The sequence below is a fragment of the Apis laboriosa genome, unplaced genomic scaffold (genome assembly GCF_014066325.1).
Source record: "Apis laboriosa isolate Shangri-la unplaced genomic scaffold, ASM1406632v1 scaffold74_cov149, whole genome shotgun sequence".
In the NCBI taxonomy this organism is placed as follows: Eukaryota; Metazoa; Arthropoda; class Insecta; order Hymenoptera; family Apidae; genus Apis; species Apis laboriosa.
Genome location: NW_025224330.1, coordinates 537480 through 556353, shown reverse-complemented (window position 1 = coordinate 556353; position 18874 = coordinate 537480). Strand labels below are relative to the sequence as shown.

General features: G+C 39.1%; 1 protein-coding gene across 3 annotated transcripts in view; it reads left to right on the top strand.

The window, feature by feature from the left end:
* Positions 1-18874, top strand: part of LOC122719331 (protein groucho-like) — a 126426-nt gene that overhangs the window by 32591 nt on the left and 74961 nt on the right. For all 3 annotated transcript variants that reach the window (XM_043945056.1, XM_043945057.1, XM_043945055.1), the window contains exons 2-3: positions 1115-1212; positions 9247-9310. In XM_043945056.1, coding sequence (XP_043800991.1) covers positions 1115-1212; positions 9247-9310 — 162 coding nt within the window. The remainder of the gene's footprint in view (positions 1-1114; positions 1213-9246; positions 9311-18874) is intronic.

The window sequence follows — 18874 nt, the reverse complement described above, 5'->3', positions numbered from 1 at the left end:
TCTTCGATNTTTTTTTTTTTTTTTTTTGCGTGTATCGAAGTAGAGAGTTTTGATTCTGGATCGAGACAAGGTTGGTGTTTCGCGCAACCTGTTCGCTCGAGCTTCCTTCCCTCGATGGAAATTCGAGTCACGAGAAAATATTTTCCCGCCTCTCGTCTCGGGGTACGCTCGGTTGCAAACAAGATCAAGCAGAGTCGTTTAAGGGTAACCTTTTAGTCGCCTGCCGCTTCGAGGGCTTCCTTTTTCATCGTCGACGAGATACGCCGTTGCCTCGCATGGGAAAGTACATTATACATCAGACGTTCGAGACCTGTGTACTCTGATGGTGGGTTAAAAATCAATTGCTTCAAGGGAATTTTATAAAGCCCGTTCGTTATTTAGATAATGCTCCCCCAGAATTTTTATCGTATTTAACGTAAAAATAATACCCTACTACTTACAAATTTTCCCTCCCCCCTCTTCTCCCTTTTTTCAATCAAGTTTAAATTGAACGACGTAGGAATAAGAGGCCATCAGAAATAATTAAAACTATCATCAAGGCTATCACGTTGATTTCTTTTTAAAGCTAAATTGAGATATTAAAAATAAAAATAAGTGTAAATATATCTTCTATTTTTATAATATTCTTTTTATCGAAATTTCAATTATTCGTTCAGAAATTTAAATTGAATTCGCGTAAGGATATTTTAATTTCACCCCCTAATTTACCATTCTTTTTTCGTGCAAGAGAGTGAAAAAAAAAATATATATATATATTTTCCGCCAACGTGCAAAGAAAACTTTATTTCCCCGATAAAATGTAAATGAAGCACGCGCGGCTAAATGCTCATCTTTTACCACACCTCGAAAATCATACCGTACCATTGTTGTACCATCGTGAAGACAAATGGGACTTGACTTCGTCCGGATAACAATTTAAACGGTAATTGTAATTTCTCCTCTAACAAAATGTGTAACAATGGGCGAAGTGTTGCGTATTTTTTTATGCCGGGGAGGAAGAGAAGATTCGTTCGTTTCATCCTTGGGAAACGTGTTTCTCCTTTGGTGTTGTCGAGCAAAATATTTTTTTCGACCGAAACCGAGCCGATCCTCAAGTTTTTATTCGATGTTTCAGGGTCCGCCGCAACCAGGTCAACAATATAAATTCTCGATCGGCGAGTTGTGCGATCGTATCAAGGAGGATTTCAACTTCCTTCAAACGCAGTATCACAGGTAAATCTTTATTTCCACTTTTGATTATAAATCAACGATCCCCTTTGATCATCATCCCTCCCCCTCCTTAAGGGGGGAATGGATTTTTTTGCTCGATTCGAGAAAAATGTAATGTTTTTTTTTTTTCTTCTTCTTCTTCTTTCGAAAAGAATCCCCTTTCGAAGATCCTCCGTTGAAAAATTATACGCGTCACGTTTTTATTTAAGATAGGATCCAAGTTTCAAATTAAATATTATTTACCTCCTCTCTCTTTGATCGAACGTTACGAGGAGATAGATAGATAGGTAGGTAGGTATCGTTTGTAATCATTCAAACAATTATACGCTGTCGGTGAAAGTAGGAATTATGTTCTCGCGCCACGACACACGCTTGTCAGACGTGAATTAAGTGAAAATGAATCGTAGCGAAACGTAATAGTAGTAGCGGCATGAGAATTATTTCTCTTGACGCGAAGCAGGACAACGTTCAATTAATTCCCAATGGAGTTTAATATTTTTTCCTTCTCTTCTTTTCCATAATCGACGAGAGTGAAAATAATGAAAAAAAAAAAAAAAAAAAAAAAAAAAAAAAAAAAAAAACGGAGAAACCCAACCCAATTGTTATTTATCGCTTAAACATCATTGTTGTAACAAGTTAATCGATCGAGAGAAGAAGATTAAAATTCCATTCAAATACTCTTATTATTTACTTGCTCCCTTTTTCTTTTATCTTTGCAATCTATTATTTTCTCTATTTTTTTTTTTTCTCTTTTCTTTTCTTTTCTCGTGATAGAACAAAATGGCATTTTATCCAGGGATAATTAATCGACCAAGAGTCAATTCTTCGGGCATACGTCTGATCTTATCTTGGGAAATGTTTGCGCAAACGTCGTGTCGAAGCGCGTAGGCGAAGCGAGCAAGGGGGCAGGCCGACAGTTGTAGGCAGAGAATTGTTTGTCCGAGCGGAAGCTATGCACACTCAAGTATGCACACACACACACACACACACACACATATAAGAGGACGAGCCTCTCGGTTTCGATTCTATGCACGCGTGTTACGCGTCTACCATTCAGTTTCCTTGTGAATACGTCTTGTAACATATTTTCTTTCGACACGGCTGCCACTCGATCTCTCTTCGACTCGAATGACCCCTCTCCAACCATTCCTACTCCCCTATTGTACTTTACCGCGATAAACGCGCTTTATGGCTCTTCAAGTTTCGATATTGGAGTCTATCCTTTGTTGGGTGAATGGCTTGTTTCGGTAAACAGTAATTCGAGAAGTTAATCTTCGGGGTAAATAAAGGGATAATCGCGGAGATGGTGCGAAGGAGGCGAAAGTTTGTTGGATTTTGGAATTTTTTTTCTTTCTTCTTCCTTTTATCCCTCCACTTAATAATCTCGTCCCATTCGATCTTTCGAATTCCATTCCTCCACTTCCATTTCCTCTAAGAGACTAAATCTCTATCTATCAAACCAGTAACGCCACTGTTCGAATATTAATATTAATTACGAGAATAAAAATATAAATATATATAGCGACACAAACGAAACGAGATTAAAAACGTGTTCCCTCCATTGAAAAACCAAACCGAACCTAAAAAAAACCTAAGAAAGAAAGAAAGAAAAAAAAAAAAAGAAAGAAAAAGGAGGAATCCGATCTCTTCGAATTCCCGTTCACGTGTCACCACGTTCGAAATAAAAACGAGTGGTAAAAAAACGAGTAACAAGTATAGAAGCGCGCGGTGGTGGTGTGTAATCGGTCGGAGAGATACGATCGCGCCGTTACACGCGAGCCTTACACAAGCAACCGGCGAAGAGAAAAGTTAAGCCGATAAGAGGGGAAGAAGGGAGGGGAGGGGAGAGAGAGAGAGAGAGAGAGAGAGAGAGGAGGACTTTCTTCCGTTTTCACCCGTGCGCCCCGATCCTACGATCCTTATCGGGGGCCCGGCTTGACACGTTAATTTATGTGGCGACCCTTTAACGTGTTAATTCGCGACGTCACGTGCCGCACGATTTCCACCGACGACGGAAACTTAAATTGCTGTTTCGTGTCGCAACGTGGACGCAACGACGGGGGACTGAGCTGGGAGGAGGGGAGGGAGAGTCCCCCAGAGGGACTGGTGTGCTGCATACATGCATAAATATGTACGAGAGAGGTACGTGAGAGGAGTGCGACATTTCGTACGCGCGTTCCATGCGACGTATACGTTAGAGGACGATTCAGAAAGATTCGCGGTGGCGGAGGCAATTTCGAACCCGCGTGCACGTCACCAACTCTTCCTTTAAGAGTGCTCGATTTTTCCCACCTCTTCCCTCTCGAGCTCGCTTCGGGACTGACAAGCGGTGGCTGACGATCTCGTGGCATGATTTTTTTTGGCTTCTGAAAAGGAAAAAGAGAAGGGAGGAGGTTTTAGGTGATATAGATTAATTAGTTAATATTAAAGATTCATAATTGTAAATCGTTACGAAAATTTCGAAGTATTGCTTTAAGTAACTTTATTTATTCGTAGCTACGATTATTATTATTGTTATCATCGAAGTAACTTCGATTCATTGAATGTTAATCAAACTATGATCGATTCAAATTGCGAAGCTCGAAATTGGACGACAGGATAATAAGCAATAATCTTCGATGATCTATCGACGAAAGTCGAAGGAAGCGAGAATACGTTAAACGGGAAAAAACATATTTCTCCCCTCTTCCCCCGGTGATTTATATCCGACCATAACGTTTCGATCATAACGCAACCGAATACCGAGTACAGCGTTTGGGGAGAAGGAAACGAAAGGTTGCATAAGCCGTGGCGCAGGATTTTCCCGATCGTGCAAACAGCGCCGATCGTACGGAATAATTCATTTTATGTGTGTATTATACGCTCGATGATGCGGAAAGTGGCGGAGCCGCGTTAGTTTTATTATCAAACGCCTTTATGTACGCCCGGATAAATGCTTTCTCGATCCGGCGCGAGCACGAGAGAATTGTAGAACGGACGAGGAGGGAGGGAGGGAGGAATAGGGTGGGCTATAAATTTGCTGTTTACAAATTGAGAGAGGGCGAACCACGACGGAGAATTTCGCGACGGTTGTACACCTCGCGATGAGGAACAGGTGCGCGCGTTTTCGCTTTTAGTTATTTATGCCGTTGGAACGTTCACGGAGGCGAGGAGAGAAGCGGATACGGCCGATAAGACGGGCTTGTAAATTGTTGTGCCGCGCCAATCTGAGATAATTAATGGGCCTGGCCTGGGCCCCGCAACCAGAATTATCGTCCGATCGATCGTTAATATCGTGCTAATTTATCGTGACGTAACCGTTCCTTTTCTCGCTCTCGATTCCTCCTTACATGGCCACTGGAATCAAGGGGTTGGTTCAAGTTTCGAGACAGGATCGAATCGTTTCGAAAATAGCTACGATATTTTCTTATTTTTATTTCGGTGTTTCTTTCATTTCTTTTTTTAACGTATATGATAGTATATTGCTCTCCTTTTCAAGAAAAATTTAATATCTGTTATTATTTTCCTTTGCTATTAGAACGACTAGATTAGAAATCAGATCGTATCTTATTACGAGAAATTATTTATTATTGGGAAAAATAAAATCGAATTCTTAAATTTCGCATAACCTAACTTTGCTTTCGAAAATTCAAGTATCTTAACTTCACCTTGAAAACTAAAAAACTTGCAGATACGTAGGGTATTTTAAGCGAAAGGAAGGGAGCGAAGAAGTACGAGTCTAATTTATAAAAGAGAAGGAAAAAAAACTTGGACGAGGAGCGTTTTAAACCAATCGAACTAATATCTCTTAAGTATCTTTGCGCCGCGAGATTGGAAAATGCCGTACGTAGGAAAAACGCGTCCAACCGGAATACCTTTGCCGAACAAGGTTCTCGAGGAACGTCTAATTTGCAGCGCGCCAAACCGAGCAGAACTCCCTCTATTGAATAATTCAACCGTTCCTTTTAAAGCTGTTCGCCAACGCGCGTAAAAACGAGCGTACGGTCTCTCGTTACGCTTAGTATCGGGCGTGCTGATCGCGTTCAGCAACCGGAAGGGCTATTTCACGCGGCCACGACGACTGTCCCGCGTGCACGCGCGATACAACATTGTCCGTCGATCACAGATCGTGCCGCAACACTACAGACTGACATTCACGGCTGAAAAAGCAAAGGTCGAGACATACAGCTGTGCCAGTGTCGATTTGCGCTTCGAGAATCGAGAGCAGAACGACAATCGAATCTCGATTCGCCTATCGATGGCCGCCATATTGGCATGGTGGCGCTGCAGTGTGTCGTTCGCTCACGTACGTGGATCTTGTGATAATTTTTTTTTTCGATCGATTTCGTTTTGTTCAACGAATGTTAATTGTTAATTGTGTGTTAACGAATGAAAAATTGAATCTTGAAACGTTTGCTCGATCGTTAGATCGATAGAGATTTCTCCATCGTGACGAGATACGACAAGGTTAGTGAACAAGCGAGAGACAATAGATTGAGGTTAGATATAAGATTCTTTTTTCCAAGCAGAATCATAATTATACTATTTTTCTTTTCTATTCGTTTCGATTATTTGAATATTCAGATACGTATCACAATTTGATAATATTTCTTTAACTTTTTTTCTATTTGGAATAGTTGTATATCGTGAAAGAATTTTTACGAGAATGATCGAATCATTATCCTTTCTTTCGACGAATGAGAAATTGATGTTCTTATTCCGTTTGTGTTTGAATTAGCCGGCCTGTCTTCTTTCAGTCCTTTGTTTCCCCTCCTCGGTTGTTAACAATTTTTCTCGTTAGTTTTATTGTCATCGCGGAAACGTGAACGCGTGCGTTTTAATTTAATGCCAGAATTATAACGACAGCCAACGCGAGCGAACAGGCAAACAAAGGCAAATTCTGCGTTCACGAGGGTTGGTGGATATTAATACCTTGTTCTTGTTCCCTTTATGCGGCCTTAAATTGGAGTGCGAGAAACTGGTCGGTGAAAAAACAGAGATACAGAGGTATTATGGGATGGTAAGCCGAGAGGTGGAAAGAATGGTGGAAAACAAGAGATGGGAGGAGAGGATGTGTTTACACACCGGTGTACTATCCACCCACGTTATTCCAAGATTATAGAAGGCGTGTTCCTAGCTTTTTCCGCCCCGTTCTGAATTCGTTAAACCAATCCCACATAATTAATTTGTTATTTATGGAATATTTAAGCTACAATCGAAAACGTAAAAACGTTATATTCTCGATAGAAAAAGATAATATATATCCATCAGTCATCTGGTTTCCGCTTTATAACACAATTAAAAACGTTGCTCGTTACGTAATAATACATCGTTTTCTATTCGTGGCATCAATGAATTATTCGCTTGCTATATATACGCATAGACCCAAAAAATACAAAGTAGTACAAAGATTAAATTAAACAGGTTCACCTTTTTAATATCATCATCCCAAAATAATAATCAAATATATCAGCCCCTTTCCTTTCGTGCTCACATTTTCATAAAATTTCATAATCATCATCAATGCAAAAACAACACTTCGAAAGATTTCAGAAAATCGATCGAAACCATGATATCGCATTTACCCATGATTTACCCAAGTGATAGTAAAACTTACACAAAGTGACTATCGAAGTTCCACAACTCGAACTAACACGAAGAAAAATATCGTAAAGCGTAATCCTCGTCTAATTGGTGTTGTAACGCGGAGAAAACGCGGGGAATTATCTCGCGTGGGTCCGTTCGCGAGATACCGAGTTTGAGCGCGCGTTGCAAACGCGTAAACGTGTACCATCGTGAGCAATCGTTACGAGTGCCGACACTCGTGGAAGGTTTTTCCACGCGCGGCCGGGGTTACGCGGCATCGGCCGGTGCTCGACCATTACGAGCGCGTATTTATTATACGGAATTGGCGTGCGGCGATGCAATTTCGCCGGCACCGGGTCTATTTCGCTGTCGACGCGGTAAACAAAAATATGACGCGCGTTCTCGTTAAAAAATTACTTCCGCCGTGAAAAGGAGGAGGGGTGGGGGGAGGAGGAAGGAGGGGGGGGGCCTTATACGCGGTTTATGCTCGTTTCACGCCGTCCCTCCTCTCCCCGGACCATCGATGGAAATTAATTTTCCATTTAACGCCCTATTATTATTTTGCCCGAGAGCCGATAACCGCGTGTCGATAAAAGATCGGCCGTTGAAAAATCAACCAACCGTTTGTGGGATTGGGTTGGACGGGTTTTTTGATCGACATATTTTTCTGCTTGATTTTCGGACCGTCAAATTGTAAATAATATAAAAGGCAAAACGTAGAAAATGTGGGTTGTGGGTTGTGTGTATCGAGGAATTATTATCTTAAACTTTTTTTTCGATCGTATATTCGTTGGTTATGCAAATTATGTAAAACGTGTAATACAAAAAGTATGCATTTGCATAAAAATTTGCGCAGTTTACATGCGACTCGATATCGTGAATTTTATCTACTGTGTTATTTGACTTCTTTATATATCTATGGATGAAATATCTGGCAAGTTGATTTATCGATTTATCTTCCATTCTAACAGAAAGACACGTGAAACGTGTTATTGATCTTTCGTACGTGAATTGATTAATTTAACTTTAATTAATTTTGATCATTGAAACATAATTGCGAAAGTAATTTTCTTTTATTCTTTCATTCGAAAGTATTAAAAAATATGTTATAAATATCTCTTTCTCTCTCTGTCTTTTTTTTTTTTTTTTTTAATTTTACAGTATGTTTGAAATACAAATTACAGGGATATATAATATTCCGTAACATAATTAAACGCTTAATGCAATTAAATTAAATTATTTTATTATTACAAAATACTAAATGCCACTTGTTATTGCTCAATCGATCTGTAAATTTAATTACAAAATCATTGAAAATTATCCAATATCTCTTAAGTATTCATCTGTATTCGTATATAGTTTTCAAATTTGATACTCTCGAAAATAATGTCCCCAACACAATTTTGTTATTCTTCATTTTCATATTAATTGAAATTAATATGAAATTATGATCTCATGATGATGATATCATAAATTTTAATTCTATATATAACGTTTCCCTTTTTATCCATTCATTTATGAAGGTAAGCAATATGGATTATATTTCACGGATTAAAACGAAAAGGAAATAATTATAAAAAGTATAAGGAACGTAAATCGCATATGAACAAAAAGATTTTAGTTGTACAAGATGAATAAGATTTTCGATTTTAATTTTACCTTCGTTCAATATTATGATTATTAAATCTCTTTTAAAAGGATATGCATGAAATCCATATCCGCTATTTCATCATTCGAATAATAAGAAGCCGACCTTGTTAAATTTATCGAACTATATAATCGATTAGTCAGCGACCACTGAAGCGAATCATTAATAAATATCTATAATGAAGTGTATATTAGTTTGTCTACAAGCTGTATAAATACTATTATTATTATTATTATTATTATATTTTAAAATTAATCATTTTCCTTTTTTTTCTTATATCATCCTCTTCTCGAAAATTGTTTAAATCTTGGCAAATAAGGCATCAACGATCCATCGAGATCGAGTTTACGCGAATCCAATAAATTCCTCCATCGATACATTCTATGAATTATTCACGCAATTGCAACTCCTTCCGATAGTTTCGACATGACATTTTAAAAAGATGCAGATTTTAATGATAAACTTCTGTCATAACAGATTTTTTTTTTATATTCGTCGTAAAAACATTTCGAATGAAAGAATATATCGATAATTATACAATGAATACAAATAAATATTTTGAAATAAAAATTTCATGTATATTCAAACAATATCGTTATTCTTTTAAATTTCTATTTCGATTCGATCTTGTGGATGATGCGAATATATTTCAAAACTCTTGAGATATTAATTTCAGAAATGTTTTTCACTCTCGATGCAATGTTCATTAATGAAAAATAATTTTCAAGAGTTTTATTCGTATAAATATATTCTTATCATAAGATTTTCCATGTATTTATAAATGTTTTGCTTATATTTTGTGTTTTCTTGTTTGTTTTATCCAGTATTAAATTGGAACTAGAGAAACTCGCCCAGGAGAAGACTGAGATGCAGCGTCACTACGTTATGGTGAGTCGATGATAATGTAATTTATGTCGGAAATTTTTTTATTTTTAATTCGTGAAAATCGTTTTGTGCAATCTTTTTTTTCTTTTTTTTTTTTTAAATAAATCAATAAGATACATTGCGCTGCTATATTCGTTTCGCCAAATCCACCAATCACTTTACCACGTGTAAATTTCAATTTAAGAATGAAATTCTCACGTAATGGATCTATTTGAATTTGTCTTAAACATTAAAATTACACTGTTTGTTGACGTTGATAATTATTCGAATACGTTTCACGAAACTCGGCCGCAATGTTTTATCAACAATAGTTTGGATTGTAATACAGTTTACATGATAAACGATGGTATAACGTGTTGGATATTGTCGTAGAAACAAACGAACTTCGTAGAATTATAACTCATCAAAAGTTGCAAACTTAATTTGTCTACTGTTATTATTATTATTACATTCCTGAATATTAATTTAACGGAAGTTCCAACTAAAATGTTATTTTATCGTTACGATTATTGAAATTCTACAAAGAAAACCCATATATGTATATGTAGATATTTATAGATGATTTATCAAAATAAACGAAATTAATAAATAGTATGTTAGACAGAGGAAGAAAGAGAATGGAAAGTAAAAATTTGAAACAATTCGTGGAATAATTTCTTTTTGAAAAAAAAAAAATAAATAAATAAATAAATAAAAAATACAACTGCGAATTTCTATTATTTGGGATTTTTTTGTTTGCTTATTGTTGGAGGATATAAATCGTTTTACTATGCCATTTGTTAATGTCCGCAGCAATAACGCACCTTCTCTATCCGAATTTAACGAGCAACTTACCCGCTTAATTCTCCTCGTTTTCTTGAAAATTACACGAGAGGTTTCATAAATAACCACTTCTTTTAAATCCAGTAGCTCCCTCTCTCCCGGTTAATCATACCAATCTCCAGAATATTTAACTTCTTCGCTACGGTATTATCCGGTTGGAAATTGCTCCTACTTTTCTGGTTGGAAAGACTTTAATAACACGTACTCTCACGCTTTATTGCTTGTACTTTTTTCTTCTTTTTCTTCTTCTTCTTCTTCTTCTTCTTCTTCTTCTAAAAGAATTCCATTTATAAAAAGAAACGATCACGGGATCTAATCTTCTAAACTGGAAATAAGCACTGTGTCTTCCACACTCAAAAATGTAAATATTTTATAATTAATAAAAAGATTATCTCAAGGCAACAAAGGAACGTGTGTCGCATCATAATCATAAAAAAATCAATACCTTTCTTTGGATTACCGCTAAAAACTTCGTTCCCCAATCTTCCCCGTCCATTTATTCAAAATTATCAAAAACTATCTTTGAATTATCGACGATATCGAAAATAGTCGGAGACCAGCTGTAATTCAGACAACAATTCCATTAGATCCGTCCATTTATTTAAAATTATCAAAAACTATCTTTGAATTATCGACGATATCGAAAATGGTCGGAGGCAGATTGTAATTCAAACAGGTAACAATTCTATTAGATCCGTCTATATCAGATCGAGCACAAGATGCAAGTGTGTTAAATAAACGGCAGTAATAATATCCCCAACTTCTCCCCATTACACGCACGTGCACACGTGTGTGAAAAGGAGAAAATACCACCCCGCGGAAATAAGAATACGTGTATACCACCACCCTCCCCCCACCGTGTACAACAAACTCCATCAATAAGCGACAACAACCCTTTTAACAGCGGGAGTGTTAAAACGCGCCACTACCAAGAACAATCCATAAATCTGAGTCGTTTTATACCGACAAGTAAAAAGAAACAAGTCGATCTCTACGTGTGCACGTTCTAATGAAACCGACACAACACCACTGCTGACCCTTACACCATCGGCCATTCAGACGGCGACCCGTTCAACGGCTTCTTCCCGCGTATTTCTTCGGATAGCACCTTCTCCTTTTCGGTCGACTGCACACGCCAGGTGTGCGCACAGTTATATACCTATATATGTATATATATATATATATATATGTATATAGGATTTATATATATGTATAGGATTTACTTTCGCCCGTAGATCTTCATTATTGCGCCGGCGACGTCACACGGTGTGTATGCGTCTTCATTAGCCCGCGAATACAACGATCGTCGACGGGCCGCCTCCTACGGAGAAGGTCGCGTTGGGTCGCGGAGGAACGCCTTTCGAATTTACGCGCCACGCGGATCATGCGCGGCCGTCCGCGCAATCGATGCGCGGGCTTTACGATCCTGGATATATCTTTCCTCCTTCCATTGTGTTTAATACCCTTTTCGTAGGTAGTTGATGGGAATCGTTCTTCGAATCGTGTTTTGTTAAAATCGTGAAAGGAAACGTGATTTTATAAGGTAATAAATCTTTTTTTTTTTTTTTTTTTTTTTTAGAGGAAAATTTTAAATTGTGGAAGTTGTAAATTTTTGTTTGCGCGTTTTGTTTCGTCTCCTTTTTTTTTAAATTATTTTCCTTCTTTCTTCTTCTTCTTCTTTTGTTCCTTTCCTCGACGTCAAACAAGAAAAATATCGAATCGAATTTTTTAAATAAAAACGTTACGATTGTAGGAATCGTGCGTGTCGTGGAAATGATCATCCACTGGCTATTCCACTCGCTATTCAATTGATTTCAAAAATAAAAAATTCGAAAACTTCGAATTAATTGAACGATAAATAAACGTCTGGACGATACCGCAACAGAAGCCACGATTTGCATAATCCTTTCGCGAAAGAGCGGACATTTCACCGTTCAAAGACACGAGCTGTGCTAAACATCAATGGGCAGTCACGTGTTAATTCACCTGCACACGAACGGTCAGTCGTGCATGCGATTGATTCCTGCTCCGTGTGGAGAGTGGCAATTAGATCGTAGTCGTGCAAAGTAAGGGAGGAAAGAGAGAGAGAGAGAGAGAGAGAGAGCGGCAAGGAGGACAAACAGAAGCATTCGTGTCGTTTATTGTCTTTTTTCGTTTGGCGTTGCGGTTATCACGGACACGCGGTAATTTATAGGCCACACTTCGTGGTCGCGTTCGATGCAAATGACTTCATATAAAATGCACGCTGCCTGCTTGCGTGGACGTGGCACTTCCGCCGATTCACGCAACACGAAGATTAATCGCGCGACGACTTGCGAGAACGGTGTCGTGCCTCGGCACATCGATCGAACGATCGATCTTCCTTCCTCCAAAGGCCATTGCTTTTTTTCTTCCAATTTATATATATATATATTTTAACGAGAAGAGAATATTTACACGAGACTGAGTAAATTTTGGATAATCTTGAAATAATCTTCAACTTAAACTTTATCGCGAGGAAAGAAATTTTTAGAAATCTAAAATTCTTTATTAATTAGTCACTGCTTCTTTTGACGAATTGCATAAATTGCGTAAATCGTGCCCACGGATTCGGAGTCCGTAATAAAATTTATTAAATACGAAACACGAACGAGAGCCGTCGTAAATTTTCCTGAAATTCACCATTTCAGGATACCTCTATTTAATATCAAAAGCAGCAACATTTTAAACTATTTTACGAGGGACCCAAAGGTTACCTCCAAGGCAATAAACTTTGCGAAGACCGCTTAACCAACCATCGAAATCCTCGCGATCCCTCGTTGCCACGTTTTCAAAAAACATTCAAACTTGTTTCGCACGATCGAAAATATCGTAAAATCTAAAAATCGATCGTTTGTGCACCGGTTATCGAAGCCCCCCCCTCCCTTGTCTCTCCGCCATTTCAACCGTGTCATCCGTATCTGTCCGCTCCTCCGTAACATATGAAGTCGTCGTCGGTTGTCGTTCGTTCTAAAAATGAGGATCGGGTCCGCTTCGTTTGTCAAACGTGTTCGCGAGCATCGCGAGAAAAAAATATATACGCTCGATGTATATATATATATATATATATATATATATAGCGTATATAGTTATGGGGCCGAGTTACCACGCGAGTACGGAACGATCGAATCGTTCCCGCGGTCATTTATTATTAGCCGCGGCGGTCGGTATCATATTACACCGTTTTGTCATTCGTGATTAATCATTGACGCAACAAGAATTTATTGTATTGGCGTGGTGCACGCGCGCGCGTTAGCAACAGGTACAACAACACACTTGTCGGACATACGCCGTACTGACGTATCGAGTGACTCGTAAACACGCGAGAGTGACCGCTCTCTCTCTCTCTCTCTCTCTCTCTCNGCTCTCTCTCTCTCTCTTGCTCTTTCTCTTTCTCTCTTGCTCTCTTCTAATGAATCGGTGGCGGTTTGTACGCTCGAGCGTAATTGGAATGATTCAGCCGGAACGTCGAACTTATTCATTATCGTCTCGTGTGTATATCTCGTTGGATTTGTACAGGGTGTCTCGAAACGACGAGTGTTGAACGAATGGAGAAATGAGGAAAAATGAACATTCGGCGGATGTGGAGATCACCATATGTCCCACTTTCTCGTCGCGTTTATTTCTTACGAGGTTCATTTTATTTATTCAGTCGAGTTTCATAATTGTGAGACACCCTGTGTAAGGATATTTTCATTATTTTCTTTCTCTGCCCGAAGCAGGTGTTATTTCTTCGACGTAATGCCAATCGGAGAGGTATCTCTCTCTATGTCTGTCTCTCGGCGAAACGAACGTCGTGGTAATATATGTCCATGATTCGTTTTCACCGATGTCTAATGAGAAGAGACAGACTACCACGCTCGAATAGACATCGTGTTCGCCTCGTCGTGTAATCTTAATTAACTCCTGAATGGAATCGATACTCGATTGGTCGATAACCAGTGACAGTGCAAGAAAAAGGAAAAAAAAAAAAAAAAAAGGAAAAAATTCGAGAGATCCTTACAGCGAAACATTTTGCTTAATTCAGCAGTTGAATATCACTGGATCCCCTCCCACTATTCCCACCGTCTGCTCTCCTCTTTTTTACAGCGGGGAATTACCTTCTTTTTTCCACTCGGTGCCGTCCGCAGCCGAGTTTTAAAGGCTTTCGTGTTCATGCACTGCGAGCAAGTGGCCGAGATGTTTTATATTCCGGGAGTATATAAACGCTGGTTTCGTATTTCCGGCGCCCACTGACTTTTCCACGTGGAAAAACCACTATAACCGCCACGGCTCGTTTGCTAACACTCGCTTTTCGTCCGCAGTTTCTCTCCATTTTATTCCTTTTTTTTTTTTCCCCTTCATTCCTTTTCCTTCCCTTTCCCTCTTTCTCTATTCGCCAGAAATCGAGTCGATTCTCGCTCGCGGGAATTTGTTTCCGATGCGACACGGACACGGGGACTCGTGTAACCGTGTTGGTCGCGGAGGATGCTCGTATACGACGTCGTTATACGATGGTAGAGAACTCTGGCCACGGGGCATTACGCTTTTACGACTCTTTCATGTAATTGTCGAGCTCGTGAACTTTTACGAGCGTGAACCGCCGCGGAATAGATCGCCTTGAAGCTTACCGGATGGCGTAGTTTCAGTAACGCGGCGGCGCATTGACTTTGCGGGAAACTTTAGCGCGATTTCCGCTTCTTCGTTTTTCTTTTTTTTTTTTTTTCTTTTTCAATCTTTTTCGCGATCAACAACTCTATGTATTCTCTATCTTTTATCTTTGCCTCGATTCTCGAAACGTTCAAAGGAAGATTCTCGATGGTTTATCATCAAGAATTGTTGAATTTTGAAATAATTTAATAATTTAAACAAAAATAAATAAGATAATATCTAGATATATATTTTGAAAAGAAATATAGTTCCTACTAAATCTAACCAGAGAGATAATAGACGCGTAAATAATTGATAGGCCGAATACGTAGTATTCAATCAAGCTTATTCCACCCGCAAAAAGGATCAAAAGGATCGAAACAAATAAATCTCACGTTTCAATTTCAAAGATCAAAGAGTCAAAGAGTCGGTGCAATATCAAATTTCAAACCTTCTTCTTCTCCTCTCCTCGATCATTCGACGAAGAAAAGATTCTTAATTTCCACTTCGGCAAACAATCTCGACCAAAAGGAAACGACCTTTGGTGGAAATCGTTGGATATCCTCCTCGTAAAACTCGGTGGAAGAGCGGTGTTCCCCGCGTTCCTCGGGCGAGCGGTTTGATGGCCCTGTCGAAAGTGTGCCGTTAAATTCCGAAGGATGGCGATTTCAACGGTTCCCCCAGGCGTCAGGGATCGCCGCCTGGCCAGGATGACGACGACCGTTTAATAGAATCGTGCCGGCGCGAACGACCACCGAGCTCGGGTCGTTAACACCGATCCCGTGTCCACCACACAGCCACGAATTTATGCAATCGTTGTAACACGCGAGCGTGCACCTTCCGGCCCTCCCCTCCCAATTGGCCCGTGCGCGCGTGTGCGAGTTTCGGCCTCTTTTGCTCGAGCTCCACGTACACGTCGAGGGAATAGAGAAGTGTGAATTTAATTGTACGATCATCTGGACCAAGCGGTTTCTTGTAACGTTATAATTTTTATATGCAGCGAAATAGAGTTTCGTTCGTATATTTATTATTTATATCGATGGAGTTTGGATCAGTCTATCGGATAGTTCTATCTAAAAAATTCCTTTAGAATTTGTGTGTCAAACAGGGTAATAGAAATTATTTTATCGATGATACTTAATACTTCGTTGATAATAATAGAGAATAATTAAATTTTTTTTTTTGGTCGGTTTATCTTGGTATCTTGGTATCTATTATACCAGACTTATACATTTTTTTTAGAGAATTGTAGTCTTTCTATTCTACAAGTTATTATCGTCTTCTTTTTTTATATCGATTATTAACGATGTTTTATCTATATATATATAATAATAATTCCATTAATTGTTTTATATCAGCATATGTTTCGTGAAATTTATCACCGTCGATATAAATTATAAGACAGGAAATATTTACTACTTTTATATAACATTTTATTAAACGTGTCCAGTCAGAGAAACCCGAATTAACTTTCTTATATTCTCATCCATAATGATCCACCGTTCCCACAATATCTAAAATGAACAATTTCAAAGAATCTGATCTACACGTTCCCTCGAACATCATCCAAACCACGTCTCGTAATCGTGACTTAGAATCGAAGATTCGAAAGCGATGCAATCATCGTGTCCATACACGTATATGTGTGTGTGTATCGAGGTTTCGAGTGTTTTCCTTGATTAAATCGGATAGAGAGACCGATCGAATGGAGGGCAAAATTTGCAAGTCGAGGGAGGAACAATGACGGGACAGGTAAAGGTGAAGAAAGAGAGAGAGGAGTGGCGGATGCTTTGTGCTCGTTCAACAGGGGCCACGATCTTCCATCGTGGGGAGGGTGGAAGATAAAAAGGGGGATAAGGGTTCGTGAAAGGGACGGGACAAAACAGGGTGTGCGGCGGAGAGAAAGCCGAGGGTCCATTAGTCTTGCGTATCTCGTCACAGCGGAGATATCGATCGCGATCGATATCGGTCGTTTATTCGAGAATGAAAGCGTCATGACTCGTTTCCACGCCAGTTTCCAAAGGGATTATGCGACGATTCGAGGGGTTTTCATCCCTATCCAGGACCCTATCCCTATACAGTTTTCTCGGTTCGTTTCGCGATTCTCCCTGTATTTTTTTTTCCCTCCCCTCCTTTTTTTTTTTTTTCCCCTCTTTAAATAAGGATACGCACGAACTCGAAACACGAACGTTCCTCTCCCGTCCCATCCCCGAAGAAATCGAATAACATATCCCCTCTTCCATCCATCCCTTTCCACGGGATTTCCGCGCGAGTTTCGACTGTTTCGGCGGCCGCGACTCGTTGGAAATTTCGTGGAGATCGTCGCAGATTGAATTTCCCGGACGGGCTTAACTCGATAATGTGGACACGATGATGCGGCATAAAACTCTGGGATAGCGGCGTAAAGCTGGTTCAATTTGAAAATGCAAACGAACGGTCGGCGAGTGGAGAGTCGGGGGTGGCGGCGATGGTGGAAATAGGAGGGTTCGCGCGTATATGCGTGTGTTTGTGTGTGTGTGGGCACCGAATTCGGCCGAGTTTAATGGCTGAACGACGTTTATTGCCGCGCCACCGTTTTATCATCTCTCCAACCCGAATCGAGTCGACTGACGACACCCTCCCTCCCCCTGGAACAGCCATCGCCCTTCCTCGCCCTACGTGTTAAACGCGAGTTACGTTTCCAGCCTCGGGATAATTAAGATCCTGACCTCCGAGAACGTTTCTCAACGGGGACAAGTCTATTAATTAAAGGGTAATTACTTCGTCGAGAATGTCGCCACGACCTGCGAGAGACGATCTCTGTGGCGTATTTTTTTTTTTTTTTCTCCTGTCCTTATCATTTACGTCCTCGTCTCTGGTTTTTTTCTTTTCCTCTCTTTCTCTTTTCTCATCTCGTAATTTTTAATTCGAGCTTGAATGACTTGGTCGAGTGTTTTCTTTATTCCATTCAATTTTCTCGTTTATTTCACTTCTGCTTTTGAAAACCGGTTTTATATATTTTATGTAAGACGATTGAAATTGTCGAGATCGGGATACGAATGTAATTGTCGAAAATAAATTTTGGGTTGGAGAGGTGTTACGGGAAATTATACAATTCAATGTCATTTTATCCGAAATAATCGTTCAAAATCCAAGTCGCTTTTCATTCTTTTAAGTTAAGTTTTATATTTTATATATTTTGAATACTCTTAGATATCAGATTTTATTATTATTTCTTTTTAAAAGAAACACATGATGTTTCTTTCGTTCCTTTTGTCCATCAAATTCTCTCCAAAATTGTCACTGATGTGAAACGAAATTTCTTTTTGTTCGCCATGCACGTCCCATTGACGTTCTTCCGCCGGGACGATGACTCAGAAACGCGAGTCGTAAGATGAGTCATAATTGAGGGGATGGAAGACCGAGTGGTCCGCTAAATAGAGAGTTCGAGGATGGACAAATATACACGTGCTGCAACTTTGTTTCAATCCTTTGAATCTATACTATATATCTATATAAAATGGCGTTCTTCAATTTTTTATACCTTTACATTCCGTACATCTTTTATAATAAATATTCTTTTTCGTGGATATACAAATATTCATTAATTTAATCGTAAAGAAAAATTTAAATCGTTTCATCGAATCATTTTCTTTTCCTTTTCTTTTTTTCTTTTCTTTTCAACGTTCGCTCAGAGTTTCAACAATTTCAACAATCGGTTGTACATGAATAATACGTTTCAGGGATTCGAGGAAGAAGCTTCGTGTAGGGAATTTTTCGAATGGTTGGCCAAACTGTACGGAACGTATTCTGATTACCGTGGGGAGAGAAAAATGTGGATCCCAAAGTGGTGCTTTTCTGCCGTGTAACCGTTGAAAGATGCATATCGAGGGATGTTCGAAGCTGTTTACTTCTGTATACGGATATTTTCACGGATTCTCGGGCTTTCAAACTTTTTTTACCTTTCTCCCCAAAGCGGCCACCTTTACAGATATTAGCCGGTGAAATAAAAAATATCCGCGATTAAAGGAAGGGAAAAGAATATTGCGTACAAAAGAAAGACGCGCAAAGAGAAAAACATACCGTTTTATTATTTTTTAACGAAAGGAGAGGAAAGAA